General features: G+C 26.1%; 1 protein-coding gene across 4 annotated transcripts in view; it reads right to left on the bottom strand.

Moving 5' to 3' along the window:
- The window catches only part of LOC127070345 (uncharacterized), a 258704-nt gene that overhangs the window by 2882 nt on the left and 243654 nt on the right, over positions 1–12168 (bottom strand). For all 4 annotated transcript variants that reach the window (XM_051008184.1, XM_051008187.1, XM_051008186.1 and 1 more), the window contains one exon: positions 1–2112. This exon is cut by the window's left edge and continues 2882 nt beyond it. In XM_051008184.1, coding sequence (XP_050864141.1) covers positions 1801–2112 — 312 coding nt within the window. In that variant the 3' untranslated portion in view covers positions 1–1800. The remainder of the gene's footprint in view (positions 2113–12168) is intronic.

The following is a 12168-nucleotide window of genomic DNA, read 5'->3' as shown; positions in this document are numbered from 1 at the left end:
GCTACTCCGAAAATAAATACGGTTTCTATATAACACGGTGAAAAATATTCCAACATATAAAAGAAACCTTGTTTAACACGATATTCCTATAACGTCGTTTTGATATATGTTTATATATGTCCGTGTGTCTATGTGTGTGGCACGACTTAATAAACTTGTACAATTCTTCTCCAATATAGCACAATTTCTTTTAACACAATTTCGATATAACACGAAACGAATTAACCGTGTTATAGGAGGGTTGATTCTATATATATATATATATATATATATATATATATATATATATCTTTTTATCTTTCCCTCGCTCTCTTTTTCCTCACCCTCTTACACTGAACATTTTTAAAAAGTCGATAATTACTCTCTACGAGTCCGGTTTCATTAGTTCGAAATAAAGAAGAGAAAATGTATTTCTCTTTCTCTCTCTCTCTCTCTCTCTCTCTGTTTCTCTTTCTATCTAGCGATATACAAAATTGTTATAATTTTTCAAATAAATATCATGCGTGTAATTTTCTTCCAATTTTTCTCTCCTCTCAGTTCTCGCTCGCACTCTTCATCCTCTTCCTTCCAATGGTCCTCTACTTAATGGTGGCTCATGGAAAAATTTTTCTAAACAAATTCTACAAAAAATGTCTGTTAATTGCGCAAAGTAATCGAATGTCGGGTTTAAATGAATTTATTTATCGTCGCTGTTTTGCGCTCGTTCGGGTGCAACGATATGTCTCGTTTCGTTTCATTCCGTTTCGTTTCGTTTCGTTTCGTTTCGTTTCGTTTCGTTTCGCGCGGTTCGTATTTTCTATTATTTCGTCGAAAATTGGTGACATTATTAAACGACAATCGACAAATAATCGATATCAGATTTTGCCGAACAAGCTAACCGACAACCGTTGTAACTTTTAAGCTTCGACGAGTAAAGGCAAGAAAATGATCGGACTTCGTTCTACTATAAGAAAGTTTAAAGAAGCTTTCGGTCGTTCTAGAACTCGTTAGGAGGATCAGGATTTAATAGACTGATAAGGAAAAGAAATCTCATTGGTGAAGTCGTTTAAAATATGCCAACGGGATATTATCGACGAATTAAAACGTTTTTTTTTCTCTCTGTCGAAATCGTCGAGTTCTTCTTTTTTTGTTTTTTTTTTTTACTTATTAAAATTAACAATAGAAATTGATTTGAATCGATATAATAAACGTATAAGTAAAACGACCTATCGGTACCTTTTTAAATAAATAAATAAATTAATTAATAATAAATCAAAATATACACATATACATATATATGAAGTTATTGACATATCTCTAATAATAAGTACAGATAATTCGAGTGTTCAGAAAATAATTGTAAGTCAACGATATAACGAGGTTTTATGTGACAGTCAAGAAAAGCGTTTGGGTAAGCTTCTTTACTTTTTTACTCCGGATTGATGATGAAATTAAAAGAAAAATAAAAGAGAAATAAGAAAGAGAAAGATAGAGAAAGAGAGAGAGAGAGAAAGAGAGAGAAAGTAAAAAAACAAAAAAATAAAGAAACAAAAGGATAAAGAGAGACAGACAGAGAAACAGAGAAAAACAGAAAAAGAGAGAAAGAGAAAGAGATAAAGAGATAGACAAAGAAAAGAAATGAAAGTAACAAAAATTAGTCATCGTCGTTCGGATCATAGTAGATCACTCATCTAATACCTTAACGGCTAGGTTAATATTATACGTAAGGATCGGACGACTGACACTGAATCCGTCTAGCAGACGTGACGTAATACGCGTTAAAGCGTGATTCGCGGATAACTCTGTTCACGTTCTGCACGGTCACGTTGCAACGATGATCAAAAGGATCGAAAAGATCAGAGGACCATACAGAAATCGATCGTCGTTACGACAGGCTCTGTTGCTGCGAAGATCACCGGCACTCAGCCTCTGGTTGTTCACATAGGCCATCATGACCTCCCTCTTAGCTTCGTACATATGAGAACCGACTTTGGCGATGCATTTGATCTTAACCAGCCTACCACCACCGAAGTGTCTTGGTTCTGCTTCCAGACGTAAACCAAGGCTGTTTGGTATACCTTTGGAGTTTATTGGAGCCAGAGGTGGATGCTGTACCGTGTTCTCTGCTGGCACCTGACAGAAACAGGATAAACGTAATATCAGGAAAACGTTCGAGAGAAACATTCGATTAATATTTGTATCGTCAGTTTTTCAAAACGTTGCAACATTAGAATCACAGGCGATTATTTCGTTAAATATATATATATTCTTTTTATATTGTTTTTATCGAAATATAATTAGAATAATTTTGTTGAAAGAAAATATGATTTTGAGGTGATATTTAACGAGAAGTAGATGTAATATCAAGAAACGTTCGATCGATATTTTGATCATCAGTTTTTCGAAACGTTGCAATATTAGAATCACAGGCGATTATTTCGTTCATTAATATATATTCTATTTATCGAGATATAATTGGAACAGTTTTGTTGAGAGAAAATATGATTTTGAGGTGATATTTAACGAAAAGTACATGTAATATCAAGAATATATCTGAGAGAAACGTTCGATCGATATTTTGATCATCAGTTTTTCGAAACGTTGCAATATTAAAATCACAGGCGATTATTTCGTTTATTAATATAATATATCTATTAAGATATAATTAAAAAAATAAAATAGAAAGTAGGAATTTAGAAGATAGGTCATATGATTTTAGGTATTTAACGTGAAGTAAATGTAATATCAGGAAAATGTTCGAGAGAAACATTCGATTAATATTTTTATTATCAATTTTTTAAAACATTAAAACCAGCGACGATTATTCCGGTATATTTATATATTAAGATATAATTAGAAAAATAAAATAGAAAAGAGAAATTTAAGAAATAGATCATATGTTTTTAAATATCTAAGTAAATCTCTATGTAATAAATAAAATCATAATTTTTTATGAAAATATGATTTTGAAATAATATTTAAAGTGTATAATTTTGTAACAACATTTTATACAAAAATCCTTTTGACTATTTTGCGAATCCGACGTTAATAGTTCTGTTATTTAATTAAATTTTCATGTCGTTAAGACTCTCAGTATTATAATTATTATAATAAAGTAGAATACAAAGAAAATGATAAAACTGATGAAAGATTCTTACTAAGGAAACGAAAATTAAATTCCATTGCAATTCGAATTACTTTCTAAATATGTAGAAAATAATATGAAAGTATCATAAATCAGATTATTATTGTCGTAGGACGTTAAAGAAAATTTTGGAAATGAAGATGATTACACGATGGCTCGTATTTTCGATGCTTACGCAAGCATTTGAAATGCTTCGATTTTGAGATGATTAACAGTCAAAATCATTGTGCTTTCGGGTCTTTTAGACTATATTCTAGCGTTCGCTTGCAATACCATAAACCATAGAACGAGCTACGTAGCCAATCGAATGAGTGCACATAGTCCCAGCTGAAATGTCGTTATGGCTTTGTGGTTAGTGCTTCGGAGTGGAAGTTAAAGTCACTTCGAGGGCAAACGTTTATGGTTATCGACCATGATCGGCTTGCCTTATCCTATTTTACTTTATTTTCCTATCTCTCTCTCTCTTCTCTCTTTCTCTCTATATGTACATGTGTCTGTGTATATATTTTCCTATATTAGATCATCCTATATAAAATCAATCATTTTCTCTTAAAATATATATTTTATTTCATTTGAATATATATTACGATTCTAAATCGTATTACTTGTGTGTGTGTGTGTGTGTGTATTCCTATATTAAATCAATCTATATAAAATCAATCATTTTCTCTTAAAATATATATTTTATTTCATTTGAATATATATTACGATTCTAAACCGTATTATTTGTGTGTATATATATATATATATATATATATATATATATATATATATATGTATATATATATATATATATATATATGTATATATTTCAAATTGAATATTATTTTATTGGAAAAGCATCATATTATTTTAATTGAAATTTGTATTCTGTATAAACATTGGTACATTTTAATGAATCTATTTTTATTATGAGCTCATTTATGGGATACGATAAAGCAAATTTATTTACAAAATGAATATATTATTCGTAAGCATTCGAAGGGAAATTACTGAAAATTTTATTTTATATTTTTCATCATTGTTACGACAAAATATTTCCAATTTTTTTTTTCTTTTTTTTTCTTTCCTTTTTCTTTTTGAATTATCAATACAGCATCTCATATAGCACATATAAATTTTTCCATATATCTATTCAAAAGTTCAGTAATAATAATTATTATTCATTTGTTAAGATTATTTGAAATATCTACGTACTATTATAGCGATACAAAATTAAAAAAAGGAACATTTTATTTATTTACTTCGTTAAAAAATAATTATATATCTTTACAATAATCGATTAAACGGATTCGTTGAAAGAAAAATGTATTATATAATAAATAGAATTATTAATTCTTTTATTATTCAATTTTTATTTATTTTTAAGCTCGCGATTATGAAAGTTTCAATTAATTCAATTGATTAAAACACTTTCAATAAAAAAGTAAATTTCCTACGACATTTTTCTGTTCTCAAAAATACCTTATATTTCGTATCTGTACTATTTTGTAATAATAAGTTTGAAATAAATACGTTTACTGTTTAATTCGCGAAATGACCACGGTGGCGCTCGCGACGCGAGGTCCGTTTCGTTTCTTCGCTGGTAGTACAGTCGCCATATTGGCAGAACAAGCGAACGGTCGTTCCCCGTGATTACAGGTAATTAAAATATTAATTTCTAATGTACATTCTTATTCTATATACTAATCGATCATTTAGAATACATTTTCTAATATCTATCAAACGTAAATCGGGATATCGTCTTAATCGAAAAGATATTCGCGAAATTAAAATCGGTGTCCTTGAGCCGTTGCCTCGTACTTTTTCTTGTTCGAATTTTCTAGACGAATTTTCACGATATCGATACTTCTTGTAATTTTTAATCTCGTTTTTATTGTTCATTAATTAGTAATCTTTTATTCAATTTTGTATTACGTAATATTTAAGTAATACGTATATATATATACTCGTATATCTTTCTCTTTCTATCTCTTTCTCTATCTTTCCATCTCTTTCTCTCTTTCTTTCTTTTTTTCTCTCTCTTTTTCACATATCATGTACGTTACGTTACACATACATATACGTTGCACACCTATTACACATACATTATCGCACATAACTACGTAGACATCATACACGCACATACACATACATGCACACACATACACAGATATACACGCGTGATTTTTTTTATTTTCTCTTTCTCTTTCTTTTCTCTTCTCTTCTCTTCTCTTCTTTTTTTTACTCTTCCTTAGTCAGTTTCCTAACGGACAAATTGATATATATATATATATATGTGCATATATGTACAGTAATATATATGCGTATATATAAAATGTACTATCCTTCTTACATACTTTTGCTACTTTTTAACGGTTTTCAATTTTCCAAGAATTCTAAGAATTATAACAGAAAAAGATAGTACGTTATACATCAGTCTCTCTTCACGACTAAATTCTTTCCGTTAAACGAGTACATAAGTTTATTTCGTTTTATACATATTAAGCAAGGTTAATAAAGAATGAGAGAGACAGATATAGAGACAGAAGCAGAGAGAGAGAGAGAGATAGAAAGAAAAAGAAAGAGAGAGATAGGGACAGAAAGAAGGAAAAAGAAAGAGAAAGACAGAAAGAGAGAGAGAAAGAGAGAGAAGGGGATAGAAAGAGAAAGAAAGAGACAAGTAATAAATAACCAAATCTTATATATAGTTCATAATCCTAGGAAATTACTTTTTGGTCAAGGACGTAAACACAATTCGTTGAGGCACGTTTATTAGAGGATAGAAAATAAATTATAGGTAAATGTTGAACGTTCTCAGTTTGTAATATACATTCGAGAAGATCAGATAGATTTCTACGGGAATTACCTAGTTATTCGAATATACGTATGTGTATATATATTATTTTATTTTTAACGTTTAATGAAATTTATATGATTTATATTGAAAAAATATATATATATTAAATATTATATATATTAAATACGTATAAATAAGTTTCATTAAACATTATATATATATATATATATATATATAATTTTAATTTGAACGTTTAATGAAATTTGTATGATTTATATTAGATATTTATATTACGATTTGATTTATGATTCTATACTATTTTATAATTTATATTTATATCTGTTATAGATATAAAATATAACGTAATAAGTTTCTTATCGATTAAGAAAATATAGAAATTTTGTATAACCTTGAAATACTTTTTATAGAAAATTATGATATAGTTTGAACATTAAGATTTTTATTAATTGTTGGTTCTTCGTATATAAGCGTATTAAAACGATGAGATCTGAATTATTAGTATTCTTTGAGATGTACTTTTAAATACGAGGGAAATATTGTTAAGTTCGGATGAATATTTTTCTATATCTCATATACATTAACACACAAAATTATCATTTTTAATAAGTTTGTTAAATTAAATTTTAATAGAGAGAAAGCGAGAGAGAGAGAGAGAGAGATTAATTATGAGTTTAATAACTGTTGATAATATACTTTTTAATTTGTTGCCTTCTCAGATATGATTTACAGAAAATATTTTTCTTCTCCATCTTTTTTCTTTTTTTTTTTTTTTATATGGATATCTTTTTTTTGCCGTACAACCTGTTTTTAAAACTACGTTTTAATTTATTCATTTTCAAAGACGTAAATAGTGTTCGTTCAGAGAAAACTTTTTGATTTGTATTTGTTAATTTTCTTTTTTTTTTTCTTTTTTTAAATTAAATAAGTTATTAAAAATAAAATTAGTATCAACGAACGTGCAAAGATCAACGAAGATTTCGACTAAGTTAATTTCTTTATTGAACGTTTTCACAAATAATTTCAATAATTTTTTATTGCAATGATAATCGCACTAATAATTTTTTATCTTTCTTTTTCTTTTTTTTTTCAGATCATCATTGCAATAACGCGCGGTGCAATGAATAAATCGAGTGTTGTATACCAGAGATAGAAAGGAAGAGGAAAAAAAATGGTGAAGGAGAATCAGTGTTCGTTGGTTAAAATTAGTCTTTACACGTTTTGCGAATAGAATTGATCTTTGGGGAACGTACGGTACTTGAATCGACTGCGTGCAATGCAGTAAGTTACGGAGTAAGCGAGTGTTCGTTTAAAAGTATTAATTAATACTTTTTTTAATGATTACACAGAGAATCATTGCATTCCTTATTATTAAACGATAAAAAAATATCGCGTATTAAATTCAGTGTTTTTTCGTTAGTAAATAATTAGTAATTGTCGCGAATTAAATTCAGTGTTGTTTCGTTAGTAAATAATTAATAATTGTCGCGAATTAAATTCAGTGTTTTTTCGTTAATAAATAATTAATACTTGTCGCGAATTAAATTCAGTGTTGTTTCGTTAGAAAATAATTAGTAATTGTCGCGAATTAAATTCAGTGTTGTTTCGTTAGTAAATAATTAATAATTGTCGCGAATTAAATTCAGTGTTTTTTCGTTAATAAATAATTAATAATTGTCGCGAATTAAATTCAGTGTTGTTTCGTTAGTAAATAATTAGTAATTGTCGCGAATTAAATTCAGTGTTGTTTCGTTAGAAAATAATTAGTAATTGTCGCGAATTAAATTCAGTGTTGTTTCGTTAGTAAATAATTAGTAATTGTCGCGAATTAAATTCAGTGTTGTTTCGTTAGTAAATAATTAGTAATTATCGCGAATTAAATTCAGTGTTGTTTCGTTAGAAAATAATTAGTAATTGTCGCGAATTAAATTTAGTGTTTTTTCGTTAGTAAATAATTAGTAATTGTCGCGAGTTAAATTCAGTGTTGTTTCGTCAGAAAATAATTAGTAATTGTCGCGAATTAAATTTAGTGTTTTTTCGTTAGTAAATAATTAATAATTGTCGCGAGTTAAATTCAGTGTTGTTTCGTTAGAAAATAATTAGTAATTGTCGCGAATTAAATTCAGTGTTGTTTCATTAGTAAATAATTAATAATTGTCGCGAATTAAATTCAGTGTTTTTTCGTTAGTAAATAATTAATAATTGTCGCGAATTAAATTCAGTGTTGTTTCGTTACTAAATAATTAATAATTATCGTGTATTAGTGTCAGTGCAGCGTAGAAGATGATCAAGAACTCCAAGCAGGCGTCATACGTAGAAGAATGTGTTGTTTCGTTAATAAATAATTAATAAGTGTAGCGAATTAAATTCAGTGTTGTTTCGTTAATAAATAATAAATGTCGCGAATTAAATTCATTTTTGTTTCGTTAATCAAAAATTAATAATTGTCGCGAGTTAAATTCAGCATTGTTTCGTTAATCAAAAATTAATAATTGTCGCGAGTTAAATTCAGCATTGTTTCGTTAATAAATAATAAATGTCGCGAATTAGATTCATTGTTGTTTCGTTAATAAAAAATTAATAATTGTCGCGAATTAAATTCAGTGTTGTTTCGTTAATAAATAATAAATGGCGCGAATTAAATTTAGTGTTGTTTCGTTAATAAAAAATTAATAATTGTCGCGAATTAAATTCATTGTTGTTTCGTTAATAAATAATAAATGTCGCGAATTAAATTCATTTTTGTTTCGTTAATAAAAAATTAATAATTGTCGCGAGTTAAATTCAGTGTTGTTTCGTTAATAAAAAATTAATAAGTGTTGTGAATTAAGTTCAGTGTTGTTTCGTTAATAAAAAAATTAATAATCATCGTGTATTAGTGTCAGTGCATCGTAGAAGGTGATGAAGAGCTCTAAGCAGGCGTTATATATGGAAGAATGTGTTGGTTCGTTAAGAAAAAATTAATAAGTGTCGCGAGTTATATTCAGTGTTGTGTCGTTAAGAAAAAATTAATAATTATGGCCTGTTAGTGTCAGTGTTGTTTCATTTTTTATCTAGTTTATCTACAATCTTTCGAACGAGTGTTTTGGAGCCATCGCAGAACTTCACAAGTAGTGAGTGCATTGTATTTTAAGTAATTTTAAGTCTATCCACCGTAGAGCACGAATGTTCCGAATTATTTCGAATTATTCGAAAGATGACGAATTATTATTTATAATTCTTTTTTTTAAATCACTGAAACAAGCACAAATGATTACATAAACATTTTTAATCGTTTAGTTTTATTAACTCAGGTTGAATAGGATCATTTTCGTTGTTTCATCGATTCCAGTTGTTTAATTAACAGTGCTATTAATTAACTCTGTTTTTCTTCGTATTTACTCTATATATTAATGGTGAAATCAGGGATTTATTTAGCCAATTTATTATATTTATCTATCAAACGAAAGCATGTTACGCAGTTTATATAACATGCTTTTATTTAATCGCTATCTCTTGCGAGATATATCGATATCCTATGTAACAATAAATAGATGGATTCTCAGAAACGTATGGCGGTTTTATGCATCTCTATTTTTCTTTTTTTTTTTATTTTATTGATACAATTCTTTTATAAATTAATATTAATTTTTTATTACCTCGTATCTATTTTTTTTTTTTTTTTTTTTTTTTTTTTTAATATAATTTTGTTTATAAATTATCAATATTTTCTATTAATACTAATTTTTATTAATCATTTTTAATAATATTAATATTTTGATTAATATTAGTTTGTTCTTTGATCATCGTTGAATTTTCAATCAATTTTGTTGAATGAAAAAAAAAAGAAAGGACAGAAACTTGTACAATCATAGATCAAAGATCTAGATGACAAGTTAATTATTTTTTAGATCAAAACTTTCAGTTTTTAATAAGTCAATTTCTGTTTCTATCAACTCTCAATGCTTTTTGCGTTTCCACTTATGTGTTTGTTCAGGTATTACTCGTATGAATGAGAAACGATTAGTATGGATTTCATTTTAGGTTCTCTTTCTGAGTGCTATAGTTGTTGCTTACTGATCGTGTACGATGTATTATATTTTACATTGGTGGATGTATGTTCATGTGTGTATGTGTGTGTGCATGTGAATATTAAGTAGTAGGTACTATGTACGTTATTTTTTGATAAATTTTACATATTATAAATATCCTATATATATATATATATATATATATATATATATATATAATATATATAATATATTATTATTACTATCGTTTTTTCTTACATAATAGACACATTTATAATATATTATCATAATTTATTACATTTTATTACATTTTATTATTATAACATTATCTTGGAAATTTTCACAAATATTTATATATATATTTATATATATAATATATATAATATATAAATATATAGAATAATATTTAATATATGTATTTATGTATGTATATATATATCACATAATAAATTACATAATAAATATATATAATATATTATATATGATATATATAATATTTATCATTTTAGTTATTTAATAATCATTGGTCTAGATAATCGATTCCAGTGTGATTAGTAAATTCTTTTAATCGTTTAAGAATTTTTACTTAATATTTTGTTTGAGATAGAATACGAAAGATGTCACGGGGTATACTAATACAGATTTACATCCTTCTAATGCAAATTTTTGCAACCTGACGATATATTAAAGAATTATTAGATGCACTTAGATACAATTAGATGTTATATACATTGAAACAAGTATTTTACTATCCTTTAAAATATAAATCGTAGGTAAACTAATAGCATACTTTTGTATGAATGAAATTTTATCAAATTTTTTAATTTTTTTAATTTTAAATAAGCAAGATCGTGTAAAATGCAAGGTGTAATTTCCATTTAGGAGTAAAAAATCTCGTCGTCCGTGATATTACGCAAAGTTTCGAAAAATTTTTGAATTTTTTAGCACGTTTTCTTTTCTTTTCTTTTTTTTTTTTCGTATTATTTTTTTTCTTTTTCTTTTTCTCTTCATATTTCGCTGACGTCTTATTTCGCGAAATATATTAGTGTCAAGAAAAGGATTTAAAAGCGTTCGCATTTTTTAAGAAATTATTTTTTATCGTATTGGCAATTATATTTTTGAACATGTTAGATAATTAATATTATTAAGTGTATTAATATTTTTTCGTTACTTTATTCTTAATTTTTTTTTTTTATTAATTTTTATTAATTTTTATTATGATAACAAAGATCAAATAAAAATATAAAACAACACGCAATCGAGGATGTCTTTTAGATAAGAGATATGTTAGAATTGTTGCATTCATTGATTTTGATATATTATAATAACTACTTGTGTCATTTGATTAGACATTTGATTAGAATTTTTTATGTATTAAAATTTTTTTTTTCATTGACAAACAGAAAGAATTTATTAAATAAAAATTTTTATTTAATCAATAATTAACCTACTTTTTCGTAATTTTCTATAATAATTTTTAATACCCTAATTTATTGTATATATATATATAATTAAGTAAAAGAAAAAGATTTAACACATAAAATATCATTATATCTTGTATGAAAAAAATATTTGATATCATATCAAATACTATACCATACTATAATATAATACTATAGTATTTTTTTTTTGAATGTTTAGTATTCCGTATCTAAATAAATAACACTATGCAGTAATTTTTTATTAAAAATTCTTATATCTTCATAAAAACAGAATATATGTGACTAAACAAAAATAAATTAATAATATATTCCAGTATTGTTCTATTGAAAAAATGTTTAGTATTTTTTATCCAAATAAATGGAGTATACTTTATTGAAAACTTTTAGTATTCTATATCTAAATAAATAACACTGTAGAGTATTTTTTATTGAAAGCTTTTAACATTTTTCTATTTAAATAAATAATACTGTAGAATATTTTATTTACTGTAATACTGTATATACATACATGGTGTATATATATATATATATATATATGCATTTCTGAAGACAAATACATTTCATATATTTTTAAGATGTACGAAATTTTTAAAAAATTTATTGTATTCTCTTTAAATGTTTTAAATTCTTTGAATTGATAAAATAGAATTGTTAATTAATGTTATACTATTATTATTAAAATTAGAGTTAATTAAATTCTATATTATTATGGTTATAAATTCAATATTCACAGTAAAGTTTATTCATACATTGTTCAATTACTGAAAATGTATGTTTCGAATGAACGATATTAAT

This window comes from Vespula vulgaris, chromosome 18 (genome assembly GCF_905475345.1).
Source record: "Vespula vulgaris chromosome 18, iyVesVulg1.1, whole genome shotgun sequence".
NCBI classification, from domain to species: Eukaryota; Metazoa; Arthropoda; class Insecta; order Hymenoptera; family Vespidae; genus Vespula; species Vespula vulgaris.
Note: the sequence above shows the minus strand (reverse complement) of the source record. Positions and strands in the feature narration are given on the sequence as shown.